Source organism: Carassius auratus, chromosome 49 (assembly GCF_003368295.1).
Source record: "Carassius auratus strain Wakin chromosome 49, ASM336829v1, whole genome shotgun sequence".
Classification (NCBI taxonomy): Eukaryota; Metazoa; Chordata; class Actinopteri; order Cypriniformes; family Cyprinidae; genus Carassius; species Carassius auratus.
Genome location: NC_039291.1, coordinates 1,405,396 through 1,430,200, shown reverse-complemented (window position 1 = coordinate 1,430,200; position 24,805 = coordinate 1,405,396). Strand labels below are relative to the sequence as shown.

The following is a 24,805-nucleotide window of genomic DNA, read 5'->3' as shown; positions in this document are numbered from 1 at the left end:
TTCAGCTCAATTCAGAGCAAGGTTTCTCTGCCGTCACAGAGGATGTGTTAAAGCGGAGATATGGCAGTGATATTATAAGTTTACTGGACCATTGAACTTGGCTTTGTGGACCTGCCACACAGGATTGTGAAATTAGCCCATATCAAAACCTATTTCTTGGCTGTCTCAGAATGCTTCAAATCTGACTTATTAAGGGCTGTGATATTTTTTTACCAAACAGGTCTTAAGTCATGTGCATCCATCCTCTTGTTTTCTTTACAGTATTATTGTAGTGATGGACAAGCAAACAGGTTATTCTTTACACGAATCAGACATTGTGATGTGCACGCATGTGAAAAGTGTCAAATGTGCAACAGTTTCTCATGAACAAGCAATAGTTTATCATGCAAAAGTCTGTTTATTTTTATTTTCGCTAAGGTTTAGGGGCTCTGTAATGATGTTTTTTTTCCACTTAAAAATGCCATATATATTGCTATAATCTAATTGTGAGTTCTTTTAGTTAGATAAAGCTGTAGTGAAAATCTGATATCGTGCAACATATGTATGCGAGACCCTATAAAGATATTTCAGTCTTTCCATTTCAAAATTTCACATTTAATAAAAAAAAAACTTGCTGTTTATTTGTTATATGTACTAGCAATCTCTATGAAAACTGCTTCAAAGTAAATCCTACACCAAAATTGCCAGTGTATTTCAATCTAGCAGTATAAAAGTTTTGGTCCAATTTTGTTTCGGAAATCCCAAATGTACTTTTTCTCGCCCTTTGCCTTTGAAGTCACAGCTCAGGATACAACAGGATAGTTGCTAGTAAAGCTTTTATAACTATACGTGTTGTTGACTGTAGCTCACATTGCTTGAGAAAAAAAGACATAAGTAGACCAAATATTGCAGTTTGTCATCTGTTATAACTTCCCTATTGTGAAAAATGACAAATCAGCTCATGTCTGCCCCTGCGTGACTGATCATTTCATTTCACCCTTGTGGCCTGCAACAAGAAAAGATTCATTAGTTTCAGAGCCTCTCCAACACTAAGACCCGTCTGCCTCTCTCAAAAGGTCTGACTTTGAACATATAAAGATTCAGCTGGGCAAGAAAGAACCAATAAAACACACAGTGAGAATATTGGTCACAGACAAGCTCCGGTTCAGAGATGCTTCTGGAGGAGTGGAGCAATTTGATGTGTTCTTTTCCAAGCTTCCTGCTGGGATACGCTTGATGAAAGTCATCTGTATTATTCTGTCGTCGTCTGTACAAAGGTGCAATCGAATCTAAGTGCTATTAAGACGTTTCATTGGAAGTAGACAAGGACTGAATTAACTTAGTGAAGCACAGAGCACAGTTACTGATCAACAGTGCACTCACATAGTTTGCTGTACAATCTGTCATCTGCTGCTTTTATAAAATTTGCGCTGCGATTCCTAATCTGTCGCCAATTACTCCTACAGAGAAAAACATCAAGAAGTCTAATCAGGTCTTAAAAGCTCTGGAGGTCTTTGTTAATGAAGAAGTCCTGCTGGTCTCGCTACTGTCACTTTGCAGGAAATATGTGATTTCCTGTTAGAAAACAGCTGCTATAAAATTAAGACTGAGGAGCAATTAGCTTTCCAGCATATCATAAAGAGCTATAAACTACAGTACGCCCTGCTTTGATGGTTTCGGGCGACATTCATCTCCAAAAACAGACTATTGATTAATTATGATTGCAAAACAAATTCCACCTGATTGTGCCTTGTTCACCGTTGGGTATCGTAAAATACCCAAGATGCACATTTCCATTTAGACAGCATATTTCCAGCACACATAACAATGAGCGCTCATTTAATTAGAGAGATTTCCCCCCTCCTTTAACTTTAGGGTGTACACCATTGTCACAAGCCTTTTAATGACAGAATCTTCCTTTTCCGTCACTGCCGATGTAATTAACTTGAAATGTGATTACACACAACGATGCCACAGAGATTTCTCTCCATTTCCACCGGCAGATTGAGGTCTTCGCATCTTAAAACAGGGTGAATGTCTTCCATTTGTACAAATACCGCACACAAAATTGGCTTGTCTTTTTTTATTGCATGTTGATGTCTGGAAATCTTCTTTATTCCCTGCACACCAGTAACAAATTGAGACAGAGGACAGTTTTTATGATTGTCTTCACAAAACATAGAAACATCTGAAGAGAAAAGTCTGCATTATATTTGTGTGTATATGGAAGTATATGGGTGTACTTCTTATTTTCTGTTCCTTTTCAAGTTAGTGCTGGTGCTTAACTGGAGATCATGTTAACCTCTATCAGAAGATTCTCTACTAAATTAAACTGCAATGTAACTGAATTTACAAATGTGTCAGTAAAGACTTGATGATGTTACTTATTCAACTAATCAAATCTTCAAAAAAAAAAAAAAAAGGTTTCCACAAAAATATTAAGCAGCACAACTGTTTTCAACATTGATAATAACAAGAAATGTATGTATAAAAATCAGCATCAAAACATCATATTAGAATAATTTCTGAAGGATCATTCTTGAAGGTTCATGAAAATACAGATTTGATAGCAAAAATAAATGACACTTTACAATGCATTTACAAAGGAAACAGCTGTTTTAAATTGTAATAATATTTCACAGTTTAGCTACTTTTATTTTAGCTTTTTATCAAATAAATGCAGCTATGGTGGGCAAAATATACATCTTTTTAAAATAACAAAAAAAAGTGGAGAAATCCGTTTCTGGAGAAGATGATCACAAAACTATGAATAGAAAAAGTTGGAAAACATTGATGAGGACTCGGGTACTAACCTGGACATGGTGTAGTATTGCACTCCTGGAACTCTTGGGCAGGACCGAGGCAGGTGATTCCTCCATATTTGGGTTTGGGGTTGGAGCAGGTGCGTTTGCGGTTTCGGACACCTGAGCTACAGTCCTGACTACATTGGCTCCAAGGGCCCCAGACAGACCAGCCTCCATTTACGGTCAATCCAGTGATCCGTCCCAAACGCAGCAAGTCTCCTAAAACAAGAAAAAACACACACAAGACTGGCTCAAATAGAATCATGAGAATTTGATGCTCTTAAATAAACCCCGACAGGGTTTTCATTTCAGTATTTCATATATTATTAATATTTAAAAAAAAGTTTAAATCTATTATAAAACAAAAAACAAAAACACAATCACTGAACTGCCCCTGTGAGCCACAGCCATTTATCCATTCTGAGCAGGTGACGGCGCTACATGGGTGGACCTATAATCTCTCCAGCGCCAGAGCACACAGCCCTCTCAAAGGTAATAGTCTTCTTCATAATCTACTCACACCTCAAAGCAGAGGGCCCAGCTCTGATGGCTAATGGCAAGGTTACAAAGGTGTCAGTGCAGGCTAGACCCGCAGGTAAACAAATCGTGCTGCGTTCAGTGACTTTAACCAAGAAATGACTGACTATATTGATTTTTACGAAAGTGAAAAGTCATATTATGGAATTGAATTTCGACTTTGCTGTGCTTGCTGGTTGTTAAGATCCCATGAAAAGTGAAGAAGACAAATTGCAATTAAATCCTTTAAAAAAGGCAAAGCTCTGAACTTTGCTGACCCAGATTCTGTGATTTGTTAGACAATAGGATCAGGGGTACATCTGCCGAGGGAGATGGGTGGCATTATATCCTGCACAATCAAGAAAATGAATAGCTCATGTGGATTAAGTGTATTTTATGCAATTCCCCAGAGCTGTCATAAACTGTCTGGCGGTCACCAGCGCTTATTAAAAGTTAGGGGGTGGGCAATTAGAATCGACTCCCTGATGGGTTTTCGTAGTGGGTGGTTAACGCCTCTGCAAATACAAGCGTTCTAGCGTCACAAGAAACACAAATGGTCAATTGAACAGTGTGGGGTGCTCATAAACACCAAAAGAGTCCAAAAGTCTGAGACCACTTTTCTTTGTTTTTATTTCTATTCTATTTTAGGTATAGTATCGGATTTTTACCAATATCTAATATGCCAATATTTTTCAACTTATTTTGGCTGATACAGATATATTTCCTTTTGTTTGGAAGTCTCTCCTGGTGTTATATAGTATTATACTATATTATAGATTATAAACAAATTATTTTTAATTTTGGTTAGTTTTTAAGACATAAGCCATTATCAGATGAACCTGATAAAATCAGATAATATTGTGCATCCCTATTCTATTTCATATTTTTTATTTAATATACTTTAATTATTTTAGAATCAATAATTATATTAATTAGTATTTTAAAGTAACAAATTATATATTTTAGTAATTATTAAATGATATTAAAAAATAAGTATAAATTAAATTTTTTGTAACCAATGAATATAATTTAACAGTTTTTAAATCATAAGTTATTATTATATTGTAATTATCTTATAACAATTAAATAATACACTTATTCATACATTATTATTCATAATACATACATTCATGATTGAATATAATTTAAAAGCTTTAGAAATTACATTAATATGAAATTATTCAATCTAATTTAACAGAATATGAATAAACAAAACATTACATGATTTGTAACTACTGAAATAATTTTAACAGCTTTAAAATGAGAAATTGTCATTGCAATTATAATTTAATAGTTCCTCTTCGGGAACTCGAGCTGCGTCGAGCGCTTTTGGGGAACGCCTTTGGCAAGAACAACTCTGAATATCATGTGCAATCAATCCAATGGAAGAGCGTGAAGTCACAGGCGGGGTGACGTAGCGACCAGGAAGCTATAAAAGCACATGCTGTGCAGCTGGCTTAAGCTTTGCGTCTTTCAGCAAGCGCTCTGTGTGTGCATGTTCAAAAGTCTGTCTTGTAAATCTTATTTACTGTTGTCCGTCCCAATAAAGCATCATAATGCCAAAGTGCAAAGCTAAGACCAGACACGTTAAGGGCGAATCCAAATCGCGCTATAAATTTTGTGTTCCTCCCTGCCGCTACATCACGGCTGGGGATACACATGATTTATGTTTGCACGGGGTCGAAGCACGCTGAGTCCGCTCTCGAGGGATCCTGGAGGGCTCTCTTCGAGGAGGGAGCCTTCGCCAGTGTTCCCTGTGGTGCTGGCCCCGCTTCTGCCGAGGCAGAACGGCTGCTGCACTCGTGGGGTTCGCAGGTGCATCTGGCGGAGGGTATGGAGATGAGCCAGTCCTTATCTCCTTCTTCATCTGCCAGATCCGGCGCCCAAACCCTGGGTTCGGAAGCACGCTCGTCGGTTTCTTCCCCCCAGGGTGAGGGGTCGACACTCCACCTCTCTTCATCTGATGAGGTGGATGTGGAGATGATTAGTAGGGATTCGCCACCCCTATCGCCCCAGTATGAGAAGCTGTTGGAGGTGGTTACTCGCGCAGTTGCTAAATTAAAAATCGAGTGGCCTGCAGAGAAAAAACATGAGCCACAGAAATGTAAACTAGATGAGTGGTTTCTGCGGCCGAGACATCCACCTCCAGCCCGGAGACTTCCCTTTTTTCCCGACCTCCACAAAGAAATAGCGAGGTCGTGGAAACACCCTTATTCGACCCGTCTCTTCGGCCCTGACTCTCAATATTACGGCAATGTCGCGGCGGTCTATGGCAACCTTGGTGGCCGCGGAGAGGCATTTATGGCTGACCCTGTCTCAGATAAGAGAGCGTGACAGGGTCTGCCTCCTGGATGCCCCGCTTCAAGCCTCGGACCTGTTCGGCGACACAGTCAATACTGTCGTCGACAGGTTCCAGGAGGCATGCAAACAGGCGGCAGCGTTCCAGAGTTTCCTCCCTCGTTATCTGGGTAGGAGATACCCACGGCACAAGCAAGCTCCTTATACCACGAAGCTCAAAAACGCTCTGAGTCAGGGACTTCCAAGCCAAAATCAGATCTTCGTGCAATTATTGAAGCCAGGAAGTCCTCAACGAAGAGGTCCTGATGCCAGAGTCGCAGTGACCTTGAGGGTAGCCCCTACTGGGGTAGAGCGGTGTCCACCTCATTATACGGAGCCCGTCTCACCTCAGTGCCCTCTGGAGGCCGGTCTGCCAACCCTGCCAGTGTTTCAGGGCGCAGAGGTCTCCCGTGAGCGTCACTCCCAGTTATGTCCGCCTGCGAGCGTAGCGGAGCTGGGAAACTCGCCACCCCTTCGGGGGCCTCTTACACCAGAGATCAGTCTCGAGAGATCCTTCCACAACACAGGAAGTTTCTGAGGTTCGCTTTCGAGGGCAAAGCTTATCAATATCGAGTTCTTCCCCTTCGGCCTTGCACTCTCACCCTGCACGTTCACGAAATGTGTAGATGCGGCTCTGGTATTATATCGACGATTGGTTGATTTTAGCTCAGTCAGAGCAGATGACGGTTCGACATCGAGGTGTCCTTCTCACCCATATGAGACTGAATGCCAAGAAGAGTGTACTTTCTCCAGTTCAGAGAACCACCTATCTAGGCGTAGTATTGGATTCGACCACGATGCAGGCACCTATGTCTCCTGGTCGGATTGAGTCAATCCTTTCCTCTGTAAAGAATCAGATAAGGCCAGTCACTCACTGTCAAGCGTTTCAGAGACTGTTAGGGCTCATGGCAGCTGCGTCCAACGTGATAGCTTTTGGCGAGCACTGCGAGCACTGGACGCATACGTTCACAGAGCTGCCCTGTGAAGAAAATCTGACCAATTGCTTGTTTGCTATGATCCTCCTAAAAAGGGTTCCCCTGCCTCTAAGCAGACCTTCAGTCGTGGGATAATCGAGTCTATCAACCTCTCCTATGAGTCCTCTGGTCTTCCCCTTCCTTTGGGAGCCAAGGCTCACTCTACACGGAGTATGGCTGCCTCTAAGGCCTTTCTAGCAGGTGTGTCCCTCTTGGACAACTGCAACGCTGCAGGATGGTCCACGCCCTCTACATTTGCCAGATTTTACAATATTGATATGTGAGCCACTCCTGGCTCTTTTGTCCTCTTGCCTTAGCTGTGCTCTTTGGATACACACTAGGCAGGGGTTTGGTAGTCTGGCAGCGTTGGCACATCATTCCCCAAAAGCGCTCGACGCAGCTCGAGTTCCCGAAGAGGAAAGTCCCTAGGTTACGAATGTAACCCTAGTTCCTCGAGGGAACGAGACGCTGCGTCGCAGAGCCATACTGCCGGCACCCCTGCCAGCGCTTGCTTCCCTACTCGAAGCTGAAGCCAGCTGCACGGCACATGCCTTTATAGCTTCCTGGTCACTACGTCACCCCGCCTGTGACATCACGCTCTTCCATTGGACTGATTGCACACGATATTCAGAGTTGTTCTTGCTCGACGCAGCGTCATTCGTAACCAAGGGACTTTTTCTAAAGAATTACAAATTATATTTTTCTAATATTAAAACTATTTTAATACTTTTTATTAATTAATTATTTCACATTTATATTATTTGTAACTGGCAATATATATATATTAGGGATGCACGATAATATCGGCACAATATCGGTATCGGCCGATAAAAGCTTAAAATGACCATTATCGGTATCGGCCGATATGAATATTTCTGCCGATGAGCCAAACCGATATTCTCCAAGTGAAATAATTGACCTGTTTTTCAGATGTGAATGTCTGTCTACATTTGTAAAATAATAAATTTATGATAGAATCAGTACAGAAGAGATACATGGATTTCTCTTCAGTAAAATTAAAGTTTAAATATATCAGTATATATTTGTATATATATCGATATCGGTATCGGCCAAAATTATTTTGAAAATATCGGCATATCGAATATCGGCCAAAATCCAATATCGTGCATCCCTAATATATATTAGTGCTGTCAAAATTAGCGTGTTAACGCATTCGATTAATTTTAAATATTTAACGCATAAAAAAAATAACGCAATTAACGCGGTTGCAGTTTTTTTTTTTTTTTCCAGTTGTGGCCTATGTGTGTTCAACGTGCAAAGAAATATGGATAAGACCAAGGAAGGACTTTTAGACGGAAAGTTTCAGTATAAAACTCTGCCGGATTACTCTTCAGTCTGCCACAAGAAACAGCAACATTAAAATCATGAACTCAAATGTCATTGTTTAAAAAAACAAAAAACAAAAAAAACAATGACTGTTGTAACAGTGCATAAATCAGACCTTTCTGTAACGCTAACGTTAATAAGCTTAAACGAAAATAACCGCGAACTGTCAATCACTCCTGTACGCGTGCATCACTGTCCTCCTCAGCTGCAGCAACTTGCGCTCTCTCTCTTCATCAAGCTTTAAAACAAAAAGGGGACAAAAAGATCATATTGTCTTTGTGCATAGGCTATAGATTAATTAGATAAATGAATATCTAAATTTGTGCCTTGCCGTCTACGGTATTTTTTTAGAACTTAGAAAAAAGATGCTGCAGCCAATGAGCAGCCAGCGGGGGCTGCAGGACGACTCAACCTCCGCAGACAGTTTTTAAAGTTTATCAGACAATAAATACTCAAGATTTTGCTCTCAACGAGTTTCACACACCTTCTCCGGCCACGTTGAGTTGTTGACACTTAACAGTGGGAAAAGCGACACATGCGCTATTCACTTGTATAACTTAAGGGTGAATGGGTAATGTAGTTTCTGCTCTGGGTGGGATGAATTAGGAAGCTTGCATTGTGAAGGGCGCTCTGAAAATCGGCAGTGCAGGTAAAAGATTAAAACCTCTATTAAAACAGATGTCCAAATGAGCGTACTGGTACGCTACAAGCACGTTCTGGGCGCACGGAGAGGTGGCGGTAAGCTCAAGAGCTATATTTGGAAGTGGCGGTACTGAGTACCTGTGCGTACTGGCCCACTAAAAGCACTGGCAATGACTATACTTTGGAATTTTTTTGTCCACTTAGAATTCAACATGGAAATCATTTTTGTTTTTTATTTGCATTGATTGTTTTGAAATTCAAATGGTACTTACATGCCTGTGTTTTTATTTCTGTAATAAATATGGCTTTCAAGCCAACAGTTAATTTGGAGGATATTGATGGTTTATTGCAGGTATGTTGTTTACATGAGAAAATCTGTGTTACAAGTTAAACAAAAATTCCAATAAACAATCATATTTTGAATTTAAATTGTTTCTTTGTCTTGAGTTTACATTAATTATTTACATTTTACATTTACATATCCAAAAAGTTTCAGTCTTTTAATTGCGATTAATCGCGATTAATTGCGATTAATTTTAAAAAATTGTGCGATTAATTAGTGAATTTTTTTTAATCGATTGACAGCACTAATATATATATATATATATATATATATATATATATATATATATATATATATATATATATATATATATATATATATATTTATATATATATATATATATATTTTTTTTTTTATTTATACAAATTATAATGACACAAATATAACAAAATATAATGACACATTATAATAACAATTTGAAAGAAAAACTAAACTGAAATAAATAAATAATCATAATGTCTTTGGTTTGAGACTGCTTTGGTTTAATAAAAGCAGCACTCGCGATGCATGAACCACAAAAGTTTCAAGTTTGCATTTAGTTTAGGTTCAGTTTTCAATTAGATTTTTAATCCCAGATTTTCAGATGTTTTCAGACTTTTGGGCCTGACTCTATAAAGTTGAGACCAGAATCACTGACAGTGAGATTTTCTATTTTGTATCCAAGGACATGTGTGTGTAATGCACCAAAGAGAAATTTGCCAGCTGAGATCCTAAGGTCTGCAGAATCTGACATTGAGTGGGATTCTAACTGATGGCAGATCTGTGGGGAACCGACAGTAAATAGCCTTGGAGATATCAGCTGCTTCTCAGAGAAAAAGAGGAGGAAAGAAAGAAAAAAGAGAAAGACAGAGATGGAGCTGTCCGTGCAGCACAATATTTAGATGAGAAAATAGTGTGAAACTCACAAGCTAAAATTATGTGCTATTGTTTCTGAGATAAATGAAGGTATCATTCATAGCCAAATTACAAACCTGGGCCATTATCAGCTACGGCCTCTGGCTTATGCTGCAAAGAATCTCAAGGTTTTAAGATAAGTAGCTCGACTGCTGGCAGCATTTTCACTTTAGCCACTGCCATTACTCCAGCAAACAAATAGATATAATGGTGCATGCATTGATTTTTATTGTACTGAAGGTTAAGCATTAAACACTTGCACTAAAAGAAAAATGGTGCTGTATTGTAAAGAATGCTACAGAGCCTTTTTTTTTGTGCACTTTTTTTGTGCACCTGTCAGTAACTATAGCTCATGAAATTGCTCATTTTTCCTTCATTTTTACAGTTTGTACTTCTTAATGTATAAACTGCCCAACTACTGGATTGACTAATCAGTGGGTTACCTGAACAACTAATAACATAATAACTAATTAATAATAATTAGGCTGGTCTGAAGTTCATATGACCCCGATCAGATATGTTTTTTTAGGTGTTAGGCATATTAGAGACATTCTTGTTTAAAATGTTCAACAACAGCAAGATGGAGCAAAACAGCACACAATGCAGGGGTCTCGAGATGTTCTATTGTTGGAGTGTCTTCAATTTACTTTTCTTTTTTTTACAGTGTAAACTGTCTTAAAGCAAATGCCCAGAACTCTGTCTGCATGTTAACTTAAGCACTCCTGAAAATTTATCAGACGACTATATGATTGCAATCCTAATCTCATAGGACAGAATTGAACACTAGTAAATTAACTGATGATCATCAAGGTTTAGACAAACACAGGCAGCAGTTTATCAAAGAAAGTGATGTTGTTATCTGACAATGTTTTATATTTTTATTTAGGATAATCTACTTATAATAATTAAGTAAACAGACTGCAGCTCACTGAATCAGTGTGTGAATAACGGCAGCTGGTGCGGACACTGATAATTTCTTTAATTTGCTCTTAAAAAGACAGCAGAGAAATCAAGGAACCTTATCTGCACAAAGCCGATTTATATTAGCCTCACAAAAAAACTGACATCAAATGCATTTCCAATCTGAAAATGTCAGACCTCAAAGCCTTGACAAAATAGCAACAAACACGTGACTTCTACTTGACAATGCCAAGGTGACTTCTAGAGACCTGCTCATTCAGTTCATCTGCAGAAAACGGAATGCCTTAGTGCTTTTATAAATACATTTTACAAAATGAAAAGAGCTGATTTTAACATAATACATAGTATGCTTCAAAGATTGGTATTAGCTTACCAGCTAATCTAATTCTAAGTCATTCAGTACTTAATCAACACGAATATTGTGTTGACAATATTCTAGTTTCGAACCATTGATGTAACCACATACTGTCATTCCTCCACTTGAGATTGTTCCACATGAACTCTGTGCAATAAGACGCTGTGTTTTATCACCCTCTTTTTCACACAGGCATGGCTTAAGGATTCAAATCGATATGGGACAGCCGAGACGTGAGGCTAAATCTTGGCCAAGTGGCAGCCCATTCATTTTAGAACTCATCTTCCCTTGTGGCTTCACTGACATCAACATCTTTAGTGTGAAGGTGATTATAGGTCTAGGCCTCCTCTGTACGATATGCAGCATATTAACAACTGTCCGAAAGCCCTTAGAAGAAACATCTGTCATGGCGGGGCATGCAGCAGTGTAGCTGGGTGCTTCAAGTTAAATTATGGGTTAAATGCAGAAATTATTCATGTGTATGTTGGGCACTTAATATTTGTGAAAAATACTGATGCAGCACATGAGAGTATGACGTGTCAGAGAAATACAGATCGCCAGGAATACTAAAGATAAATATTAAAACTAACTTTGCAGATGATGATAACACCTCTAAAAATGGCTGTGTATGTATGTATTTGCACATTTTTATATGTGAAGGTAAATAATTATCTTATACTCACCAAGACTGGATTTAATTGAATAAAATTTTTGTAAAATTAGTATTATTTTGACATTAGCATAGTTTTAATAGCCATTAGTCCAGTCACCAGTGTCACATGATCCTTCAGAAATTCTTTGAATATGCTGATCTGCCGCTCAAGAAACATTTTATATATCAGAGTTAAAATGTTATGTTAAATTAAAATTCGTATTAATATCCATGTAGACTGTTTCAGGATTCTTAGATGAACAGAGTTCAAAATAAGTTCAAAAGTACAGCATTTATTAGAAATTAAAAACTTTGTAACATTAAATGTATGTGTGTACAGTATATTTATGTATGTATATATACAGTATGTGTGTGTGTGTGTGTGTGTGTGTGTATTCAACTCTACACACAAGAATATATATACAGCATAGGCTATATATACATATTTTACTTGAAATATCTTTTGTAACATTATAAATGTATTTATGAGCACTTTTGATCAAATTAATGCATCCTTCCTTAATAAAGTGTATATATATATATATAGACGCAACTTAACACATAATTAAACATATGGGGCTGATTTCTTGCATTTTAGCTTTCAAAAGGAAAAGCTGCATTTAAAAGCAACAAAAGATTTCCACAAACTGGCAAATTAAATGTTTCTGTGCTGGTCCTTATATGGCTCTGACTCGCTCATAAAACGAAATGGATATTAGTGAGATGGAAAATCTAAGAAAAATAGCCTAAAAAGAGCTTTGTGTGTGGTATCTCTTAGTGAATGTCTTTTGAAGATCAGAGCTTGACTCCAGAATATGAGTGTCTATAAACATCTCTCATAAACATACGTTACTGTTTCCACTACATATCCGTCTAATATCTCGGCACCACTTTGATTCCCATAACTCAGTTGACAGCTTGTTTAGAAACCGCAGCTAGTTCGCAGATGTGAAACCTAATGCAGGGAGGTAAATAAATTAAATTAAGTGCAAGTGTTGCACTTTGCCAGAGAGGAAGACCCCCGACCACTGAAAGAAATCACATTCACTGATTTGACTTCATTAGCATGTTCCTCGTGTCTCTCTGAGGCAGAATCCAGCCAAGAGCACTTGTGTTGGGTGAAACGACACTCCAAAAACCTATGAACCCACATTGACAAGAGAGCGAGAGTGAAAGAAAGAGAGAAGAATTAAAGCACATCATGTTGTCTTTCCACTGATGGACAAATAGATCAAATGGCTTGACTCAGAGTCACAATGGGCTCACTTCATCAAAGACACAGGGAAAAAAGCAAGATGAGAGCAGAGAAAAGGCAAAAGCTGAGTGACAAATGAAGAATTGCAGGCAAGGGAGACAGAATGAGATCTCACCATCTGTGGAGCAGCCCGTGGAGCCGTCGCTGGAGCAGTACCTCATCTCAATCCGCTGTCTCCCTACTTCCAGCAGACTGGGCTCCGTTACTCTTGCCTTACAGGTGTATCTGAACCGCTGCTCATAGTGGCCGCCATTATCTGAGATATTCACCGGCGTCCATGGGGTCCAGGGAGTGGTCTTCTTCAGATCCGGGCAAGGGAGGGTATTACAAGACTGGAATTCCTATACAAACCAGCAAAATATATGATCAGTTTATATAAGACAATTTATTTATAATTCATATTATATATTTTTTTTGTTTTTATTTTAAATAAACATAACTATACATACAATACATATACATATTTATAATATTTGAGCCTAAGGTAATTTTTTTGAAATTGAGATTTAAATAAGCTTTCCATAGATGTATGGTTTTTTAGGATCGGACAATATTTGGCTGAGATATAACTATTTGAAAATCTGGAATCTGGTGCAAAGAAATCTAAATATTGAGAAAAATGCCTTTAAAGTTGTCCAAATGAAGTCCTTAGCAAATGCATATTACTGATGACCACTGTTGGGAACGTTACTTTAAAAAAGTTAGTAAATGAAGTTAGTAAATGAATTACTCTATAATAAAAGTAACTCGTTACCAGGGAAAGTAACTATTTGCGTTACTGTAAAAAAAAAAAAAAAAAGAAGTTGCTATATGTCAGAGAATTAATACTTTTTTTTTTCCTTGCAGTTTTCACAAGTCAGTTGAAATGAGTGGAACAGACAGGTGTTCGTACATAACTTTCGACATTTATTGCACGTCAAAAGACAGCAAGGGTTTTATCCTGCACTTCAAGTATTATCTTTGTAAGAAAAGTGTTTTTGGCCACTAGCTTTGTAGATGCGTGTCACACATTACATGTACACATTACATGCACGTTCTTGCCTATGACCACAATGAATTTGAAGTAGTGCTTATATCTCCACCTTGAAAATGCCAACTTTTCATCGGATAGCTTCTGACTCACAATTTCTGCTGCTGCTGCGAATCTCTGTGTAGCTGTTGCGCGTGTGCGTGTTTTTGGTGCCGCGTGTGCCGGGATGTGTGTAAAAACACTGGCTCTGATTGGCTACCATGAAACACATGACTCTGCCTTAGCCAATCATAATCGCTTATCTCGTCATTAACCCACCTGCTCACTCGCTGTGTGAGCCAGGGGTGCGTTCGGATTGCATGCGTAGTTTATTAAATCAATGCATAGTAACGCACCGCATTTAACGTTCAGTAAAGTTAACGTCGTTGTAACGACGGGAAAAGTAATTAGTTAGATTACCGTGTTACTGAAAAAAATAACGTTGTTACCTAACGCCGTTCTTTTAAATGCCGTTATTCCAAACACTGCTGATGACAATACATTTTTTATATATTTACGGTAGGAAATGTACAAAATATCTTCTGATATCATCTTTTAAAATTCTGGGACTACAGCAAGTTTCTGGGTCCGTTACGTCACAAACCCAGAAAAACCCTGCCCCTGGGAACAGCAACCAAGGGGGGATGCCATGCTGTGCTGCTTTAGAAAAGAGGAAGAGAAAACTAGGGGTGCAGGTAAAAATCTTATCATATATGTATCGCGATTCTGTCTTCAAATGATTCTAAAGGATCCACAAGTTTCAAAATCGTATGTTCTAAAGCAGCGGTTCATAATACTGTTCCTTGTGTAGCCCTGCTTTGCACACGCTGTGCAACTCTCTCTCATTCAGATCATCAGCTCAGTGAATACACTCATTTTCACATAGCTATGAGATGCTTTATACATGGACGCACGTACGGTTGCCTTACTGTATTACAGCTTTAATCAGGATAAAACCATATATTAAAAGCTAACCAAAGCAGTAGCATTTACATATAGTGGCGTATATAAAAGTATGAGACAACAACAAAAAAAAAAACATACCATTAACAGCTGTGCTTGCACCAGGCTCAAATTGATAAGCAATATAGACAATGCCAATGTTTACAACCAGAGCCATGCTGCTGAGGTGAGGGGCGGGACATTCAGACGAGCAGACGGTTTAGCCAATCACAACACAGTGGACCAGCTATCCAGTCATGTATTTCTGAGAGAGGAGCTTCATAAAAACAGGAACTCATCGAAGCGTTAAAATGAGAGGAACAGAGTGGTGTGGAATAAAGGTATATTATGTGAAAAATAATGTGTGTTTTTCCCAAAACGAAGCATTAACACATGTAGACTGCACCCCATAAACACAATCAAGCCTAGAAAAAAAAAATAAAAAAAAATAAACGGTCAACCACCCCTTTAAAAATATTGTTAAATATTATTACAATTTAAAATAAATGCCATTAATATTATTACATTACACTATAATTATTATAGGAACTCAATTATTATTATTGTTATTTTCATTTTAAATATAGTTTTTTTTATTATAAATGTTGAAAACTGTCTTTGTTTTTGCTACTAAATATTTACAAATGTAAAACAACAATGATAGATACAATTTAGATTCTTGTCTTTATTGAAAAGGTAATTGATCAAGCAGAAAAGGTCATTGCTCAGGTTTAATTTATGGCCTTTGAGGAGAAAAAGGCTCTGAAATATGAAGCAATATATAAAAAGTGCATTTTACACAAGCTAAAATGCATTTCAATTGAAATGGAAGCTCAAAGAACTGGGGAAAAGATAAAAATAACATCACATCCTAGTTCAGCGGGAACTTGCGGCAAATCTAACCTCTTAAATTCCTGATTGTTTTATTGCATTTCTATAATTGATATGACATCTACACTGCCTGTATCCTTGATCTTTACCAGCAGTTATGAGCTTTTAACCTTTCGATTTATGATAATGTAGAGCGTCTTCGAATACCAGTGTCTAGAACTTGAAGCAGTCAGATTCATGTCCTGACACCTTAATAAATTCTCCTGAAACAAAGAGCTATAGATTTCCTGTAAATCACGTGTGTTCAGTTGGTGAAGTGGAGAGCTGTGTCCATTTTCTCTGCATTTATGTATGCTTAATAGACCTTGAATGACTGCCAGACCTTGGCAAAATAAGATAAAAGTCCTTTTTGTTCATCCGTCAATCTGTCAGACAGAAGGAGAACTTATGTGAAGCACTCAGATGGCTGTCTACTTCACCTGCCAGTGCCTCATCTCGTATCTTCTCACCTCCTTTCTCCTTAAGGATGGGGAGAAGCCGAGGTTAAAGATATGGAAAATGTTGGACATTGTTTGCTGTGCAGTCTGACCATCTGTTTTTGTTTATGCACTCTCTTTGTTAATATTTAATAATGGTTTATAACTATGATGAAATGAAATCAGCTGACTTAATGCTTTTTACCTCGCTGAGCATCAACACATCAGCTAGAAAGGCTTGAACACAGAAATTTTTGCTGTATGTTTTCTCAAGAGACAGAGAAGGGTGTTGGGTGTTGTACTTGTGTGACTACGCATAGTGAAATGTTCATGGTAGGCTGCACTCTCAGAGCACAAAAGCAACACAAGTTACCCAATAATTACATGCTTCCATTAAACATTCAACGTCTCGATGCCTCCACAAACTTACAAACTAAAGCTACAAGCTGTATCAAATCTATATAGTTAGCCATTAAAATATTAAAGAACCCGGTTCTTTAGTTTCAGCTTTTCATCACTGTGAGAGACAAATATGATGGAAAAAATGTTTTAGCACATTACATTTATTTGAAATAATTGATATCTAATGTATATTTACTTACTGTATGTGTGGGTAAACACACACACTTTATACTATATTTACTTTGCAAAAATATGCAGTGATATTTAACTACAAAATATACATACATTACGGACAGAAACGGAAACTCATTGCATAAGCTTTTTCTAAACTTCAAATTTTATGATTCATTAAATAAATGTAATGTTCTATATAAATGTTAAATGTTCTAAATAAATGTTTAAACAAATGTCTAAATAAAATAAAATATTTCTTTCTAAAGCTACTTTCTGTAGTCTATTTGATGCTTTTCTCTTACACAATACACAACACATAATTATGACCTCATACACAATAATGACCTTTATTTTTTATCTTTTGTGGGTAAATTTAATTTACCATTATTTTCATTAATTATTACAATTAATTAGATAAAAAATGTAATCGCTTGACAGCCCTTTCATATTCAACAACCTGCAGGATTGGAGATGTTTGTAGCCCAAATAGTGCGGGACTAGGTGAAAATACAAGTATTCAATAGTCTTTCTGGTTTATATGCAGACATCAGAAAATTTTCAAAAAAAAGTTTAATTTGCTGCAAAGCATAACTGCAAAAATCTCTCTTCAAAGGGTATTAGGTGAAATATAATGCAGCAGAATGCACTCAAACACATCAGCTGAGGTGCTGATGGTACATTGGATTCAATTAGGTAGATGTTCAGATGGGCAAACACCTACATGTGGGCAGCACATTATAATGGTGATTTTTAATATTTACTCAGCCTGATACTTGTGTACCGGTCCACCCATGATGTCTTAAATTTAAAAATTTGACATGACCTTAACCAAGCAAAATCAACCATGTTGTTTTTTTGCCGGTAATAATGTTATGTGTCGATAATACACCTTCTTTGAATGTTTGTACTCTTTCCCACTCCTTTATTATTACTATCCCGCTCACAATTTTCATTTCTATAATTCTCCATTCATCTCCCTTTATCTGCCTCTTCCTTACTCTAATTCTCTGTTGTTCCATTCTTGTTTTCCCGCCAACAGTCTATTCATTATCCCCTACTCACTCCATCGTTTCAGAAGGTGCACTCCCAAAGTATGTTTTTCTTCCTCAGAATTACTCTATTACTTAAAGTTCTCGTCCGTCACTAATGCGTTATGGCTAGTAGAGACAGGGGTTAGGGGATGCCCTGTACCAAGCTCCGCTGGTCCCTGTTCGTTCTCCAGGCATCTGCTGACTAATGAGTTATCCCACCCGCCCTCTCTGGAGCTTTCTAACATCATTACATCCACTCTGCACACATACAATACCCTCAATCCTTTGCGTCTTCACAAAAATACAGTTTATCAGCAAGTGTGTGTTGATCGTAATTGGCCGTTCTACACCTCACATCTTTGACACTGAATGCCCCCGACTCCGCTGAGATATGCAGCTTCTACTATGTTTTACAGAAAACAACAACCTCCAATCCATTACGCAGACGTCGCTGATTACATTCATTACCAGCAGTTCACCTGAGACATGCCAGCTGGCCGTTCCAGAATGGACCACCAAGATAAATAGACTCAATTATTAGTACAGAAAAGTGCACAATCAGCCAAACAAGACTACGGAGCATGATACACTCTGTCAGGGGGTTTAATGAAAAATCCTGTCATTTGGGAATGTTTAAATTCCCTGGAGAAAACTTGTCTATAGGAGCACAGTGTCAAGTAAAATAATACCCATACATAATACCCATAATAGTCAATGTGGAGAAATGGGATTCAGGTTTTTTATGGGCTTCATAGTTTAATGTAGTAGTTCAAAATATATTTGGAAGAAATTAATAAAGAAATGTAAGAACTCTCTGAAGATCATCCAGATGCCTTTATAAGAGATAACTTCTGGGGCTTTGAATTGCATTCAAGGTACAAATAGGCCTTGATTTACCATGAAATAAAAGTTATTAATTTGTGTGTATATTTTTAGTGACTTAATAAAATTAATTGTGCAAATGACCAAGCTATTTGGAAAAATGCTAAACGGTAGTCATGCCACTCACTAAAAACTCATAACCAAATACAATTTTATCTTAATTAATAATTTTATTTGATATACAATAATATAGGCTAGTGGTCGTTGCAATTTTTTGCCCAGCCTTACTTATTTGAACCAGAATATACAGACAATGAACTAAGAGAGATGTACGTTTTACGTCAGAATACAGGTTCCTGTTTTCCAATTTTAAATACTATTTAATATATAGACATTTGTAATTTACAGATTTAATATTGTAAAAAAAGTACTACACACACACACACACACACACACACACATACACACACACACACACACACACACACACAACCGTGTAATCAGTCCAATGGATGGGCGAGACATCATTGGCGGGTGACGTCAGAGACCAGGAAGCTTAAAAGCACTTGTGGTGAAGCCGGCATTTAGACTCTAGGAATGAAGCAAGCAATGGCAGGAATGCAGGAAGTATGTCCCCAAGATGCAGCTTCTCGTTCTCTCGAGGAACCATGGTTATATGCGTAACCTGAGACTTTCCTCTTCAGGAACTCGAGCTGCATTGGAGGACATTTGGGAATGACTAGGCCCATGCCGCAAGACTTTCAAATCTCTGCCTAGTGTGGAAGAGCTCAGCTAAAGTGAGAGAAGGAAGCAGAAGCCAACAAGTAATCGGGGACATCTCGCACAATGGCCAAACTTCGGAAGTCTTGACCCCCAAGAGAGGGGAGATCAGAAGACTTGAGGCTTTAGGACAGCATCCTGATCCAGCGCTTAGTATATTCAACTGGCCGGAGGCCAGCCTCAGCACAGAGCGGAGGAAACATGTAACCACCTGAGCATGGCCAAACATTCTCCAATCTGCTTCACAACCTCAGGGTAAAGCATTCATTCCCCGGTCATCAACCCCTGCCTCAACAGGATGCCTGCTCCCATATTCAGATTCCCAGGACTGTGAACTGTTCTCAATGAGAGGGGTTTGCCCTGGGACCACACAAGGATCTGGCATGCTAGTTTGTACAAACGGCGTGAGCTCAGACCCCCTTGATGGTTGATATAAGAGACCACTGCTGTGTTGTTGGTGCGCACCAACACATGGTGACCTCTTAGGTCTGGGAGCCACTCCACAGACCACGGGAAGGGTGGCCACTCATGACTGCACCCCAAACTGGTGAGCGATGTGTCCTTCACTAGGGTTACACGGTGACAAGGAGCTCCCAGCACCGGGATAGCCAAATAGTCTACTAAGGGAATCAGACTTTCTAGACTGATCTCTTATGTCATCAGAGTAGTTAGCTAGGTGCCCTGAAGTGGCGCACTGGCAGGAGACGTCCTCAGAGGAAGAGAGTTAAACACATGCTCTCACTCAAGAAATTTTATCTCAAGATCCCCGGTTTATCTAACTTCACATAGTCAGATTAATATTTTTTCCTCAGAATTAAATGTAGTCAAACAACCAGATGATTAAACACTTTCTGGTGTAGAAAGATTCACATCAAAATCAAAATGATGTATTATACACTTTTCCTTCAGCAACGTGCAAGCCACTCAGTCACACAAACAACATAAATCTCCGCAGAGAAAAATGGCTGCTGCAGTGAGTTCTCCCTCAGAGGGGGAAGTAACCACAGCGTGGGCTTTCAAGCCTCGAGAATGAGCCCTAGATCTAGGGAACTTGGGTAGAGATAGGAAGAGCCTTCTCCAACCCGCCCGCCAGATCAAGTGCGACCCCTGAGATCTCAGTCGCCATCATGCCTCAGCAGCAGGTGGACCGCAATCACAAGATCACACACATGGACGCATGGACACCTTGGAGCATGCCCAAGCGAGAGTGGAGTGCTTAACAGCGGGAAAAGCACATTCAGCCCCCCGTCTCTCTGTAGACCTCCCCTGTCATCCATGGCTTCTGGTTGGCCTGGACAGTGATGGTTTTTGTGACCGTTACATCATCAATACACTTATTGATGTACGCAGTGACAGTCTCTGAGTACTCCTGGAGGTCAGTGGTGTTATTGCATGTGGCAGCCTGTTTAAACATGTCCCAGTCAGTTGTGTTGAAACAGTCCTGAAGAACCTCTGATGATCCTTCTGGCCACACTTTAATCTGCTTGTAAACTGGTTTGGCAACTTTAATGAGCGGTCTGTATGCAGGCATTAGCATAACAGTGATGTGGTCTGAGGCTCCGAGGTGGGGGAGGGCTTTGTAAGCTCCTCTCTGTGTGGTGTAAACAAAGTCCACAATGTTATTACCTCGTGTTGGAAAGTTGATGTGCTGGTGTATTTTTGGAAACACACTCTTAAGGTCAGCATGGTTGAAATCCCCAGCTATGATGAGAAAAGCATTGGGGTGTGCTGTCTGCTGCTCACTGATGTGATGGTACAGTTCATTTAGTGCGTCGTTCCTGTTGTTGAGGATGTTGAATGGGGGAATGTACACAGAAATGAGCAGTATAGCAGTATATTCCCTCGGCAGATAGAACGGCCGACACTTAATAATCATAAACTCCACCAGGGGTGAGCAGTGTTTGCTGATCACAACAGTATCGCGGCACCACGCGTCATTGATGTAAACACAAAGCCTGCCGCTGTGGGTTTTTCCTCCCGCAACGAGAGCTCTGTCCGCTCGATAGCACGTCAGCTGGTCGAGCTGAATAGCGCTGTCTGGAACGCTGTTGCTGAGCCACAACAGTCTCTTACAGTCCTCTGAGTTGAGCGTAGTAATCGAATGTAGTCCATTTTATTGTCCAACGAGCGTACGCCAGTACGATGGTGGGGATAGATGGCTTGTGTGGGTTAGCCATTAGCCTAGCCTGGATACCTCCGCACCCCTCTTCTGCTTCCTCTCACGCCGCTTGTGGCGCCTCCGCTGCGGGCGAGATGCAGTAGTGGGGGTCGGTGATGGTGAAGGCCTCCGTAGCAGAGATCGAGATCCTGCAGCTGTTCTGCGTGCGCAGAGTTTAACTGTAAAAATGCTGTTAACATACGACAACGTACAAAAACACTGCGACTCACAAGACAAAAAACACCGTTCTGTTGGGACAGAGAGAAGCCGCTGCGTGTGGACGCGCCGCCATCTTGGTTTAATTTATCTCCTTCAAGCCATTTCTCCTGCAGTTGTACCTGCACTCACTCACATCATTAACACATCCCTCCACACTGGTCTTTTTCCCTCATCATTTAGACAGGCACGTATAACTCCACTACTTAAGAAACCCATCCTCAACCCATCGGTTTTAGAGAACTACAGACCAGTTTCCCTTCTTCCTTTCATTGCAAAAACACTTGAACGAGCCGTGTTTAACCAGGCATATGCATTTCTCACACAGAACAACCTCCTTGACAGCAACCAATCTGGCTTCAGAAATGAACATTCAGCTGAGACTGCCTTGCTCTCAGTTGTTGAAGCCCTATGACTGGCAAGAGTGGAATCCAAATCTTCAGTACTTATCCTGCCTGATCTGTCTACTGCTTTTGACACATGGCTTTTCATACCACTGCTATGCTGATGATACTTAACTCTACCTCTCATTCCATCCTGATGATCCGACGGTAGCTACTCGCATCTCAGCTTGTCTAACAGACATTTCTTGCTGGATGTTGGACCATCACCTTCAACTCAACCTTGCCAAGACAGAACCGCTTGTGATTCCAGCAAACCCATGATTTCGTCACAATTTCACCATCAAGTTAGGCACATCAACCATAACTCCTTCAAAAACAGCTTGATTTATGATTGAGTTATGATTGATGATCAGCTGACTTATTCAGACCACATTGCTAAAACTGTTAGATCCTGCAGATTTGCTTTATTCAACATCAAGAAGATCAGGCCCTTTCTTTCGGAACATGCTGCACAACTCCTTGTTCAAGCTCTTGATCTGTCCAGGCTGGACTATTGCAATGCCCTCTTGGCAGGTCTTCCAACCAGTTCTATCAAACCTTTACAATTAATCCAGAATGCGACAGCAAGATTAATTTTTAATGAGCCAAAAATAATGGGAAGTCGTGGCCTAATGGTTAGAGGGTTGGACTCCCAATCGAAGGGTTGTGAGTTCTAGTCTCGGGCCGGACGGAATTGTGGGTGGGGGGAGTGCATGAACAGCTCTCTCTCCACCTTCAATACCACGACTTAGGTGCCCTTGAGCAAGGCACTGAACCCCCAACTGGGCGCCGCAGCATAAATGGCTTGCATTTCGGATGGGTTAAATGCAGAGCACAAATTCTGAGTATGGGTCACCATACTTGGCTGAATGTCACTTCACTTCACTAATACAGTGGTTCCCAAAGTAGGGGTCGCGACCCCACGGTGGGTCGCGGGACCCCGGCGCAGGGGTCGCGAGATGATTTCGATATAGGCTTTATATATTTTTGTTTCAATTAATTTAACTCTTTCGCATCGCACGTACGATCACACCGGTGTGATCAGTCTAGGCTAGTCCCTGGAGTGTAACTGTTACAACCACACCGGTCAGTGCATGACGTGAAATTCAAATGTGCTCTCGCGAGTTGGCTGGCGCTGAGCCAGAGACAAGTGCGCTCAGAGCTGTCATCACAACTTTTCAGTGTTTTCAACCACATAATGTTTATTTTAGGTTTCAGACATATAAGTACTAGAAAAAACAATACATTTAGAGTTTGTAAAATACACACTGATGTCAAAGGAAGAGGCAATAATAATCTTTTTCATTATAATTAGACACATTTTATTCATATCAGATACACATCGTGTAAGTAACTTTAAAGTTTACTCCATTATTCTCCCAGTTCACCAGCCACTTACTTTTATGTATTTCGGGAGAAGTGGATGAATTCACGTGTTGTAAATCCAACAGATCTGATTCTCTGAACTGCGTCTGCGGCACAAACTAAGATGGCGGCGCCCATCGCGCATACAGCTCAACTAACGCGATCGTTATAAAGGTGTTTAAACAACAAAACACTTCCACTTGCATATATTTGACAATCGGAATATCAGCTATTTCATGCCATATCTAACAAATTTATTAATATTTTGAATAAAAAAGGAAAAATGACAAAAGCAGATCATTCATTCAGCTCTGTTGTTGCTGCGGTATGTCACGTGACAAGCAATGACGCGTCACCATGGAAAGCATAAAGTGACACATCTAGCGGATTAGCATGAGTGTGTGTGTGTGTGTGTGTGTGCGCGTGCGCGTGCACGCACGGGTGTGAGCACGCGTGTGAGCAGCTCAGACTTACTCGACTGGTTCCTGATGGCAGAATAATGAACGAGTTCAACCCAAAATAGCTGCACAGTTACTTTCCGAGAGAGAACAGGTGGATATCGAGCAGCTCATGCAGACTTGTAACACTGATTTTGCACGCAGAACAATAAAATATAACTTAGTTTGCTTTGACACTGGGCATAAAATCGATTTGCTGTACATTTCACGCGACGAGAGGTGTTTTTTTTGGGGGGGGGGGGGGGGGGTCGCGGGGCAGCAGCGCATTTATCATGGGGTCGCGGGCTAAAAAGTTTGGGAACCCCTGCACTAATACACGTCACACCTCTGTTTATCAATTTGCACTGCATTGATACAAGGCATTGATGTTTGCCTACAAAACTACCACTGGCTCTGCACCCATTTACCTAAATTTATTACTTCAGACTTATGAACCCTCTGGAAGCTTGCATTCTGCAAGTGAACGTAGCTTGATTGTGCCATCTCAAAGAAGCACAAAGTCACTTTTACGGAGTTTTAAATGAAATGTTCCCTCCTGGTGGAATGACCTCCCCAACTCAATCCGAGCAGCTGAGTCCTTAGCCATCTTCAAGAATCGGTTTAAAATCCATCTCTTCCATCTTTATTTGACCCTCTAACTTTAACACTCACTATTATAATTCTATTCTTTAAAAAATCTATTTACCTTTCTAATATTTTTGTATTCTATTTTATTTTCATTTATTATGCAATTGTGTGT

At 39.7% G+C, this 24,805-nt stretch overlaps 1 protein-coding gene across 6 annotated transcripts in view; it reads right to left on the bottom strand.

The window, feature by feature from the left end:
• The window catches only part of LOC113066004 (semaphorin-5A-like), a 144,405-nt gene that overhangs the window by 12,131 nt on the left and 107,469 nt on the right, over nt 1-24,805 (bottom strand). For all 6 annotated transcript variants that reach the window (XM_026237556.1, XM_026237557.1, XM_026237554.1 and 3 more), the window contains 2 exons: nt 13,135-13,360; nt 2,793-3,002 (listed from right to left, as the gene is read on the bottom strand). In XM_026237556.1, coding sequence (XP_026093341.1) covers nt 2,793-3,002; nt 13,135-13,360 — 436 coding nt within the window. The remainder of the gene's footprint in view (nt 1-2,792; nt 3,003-13,134; nt 13,361-24,805) is intronic.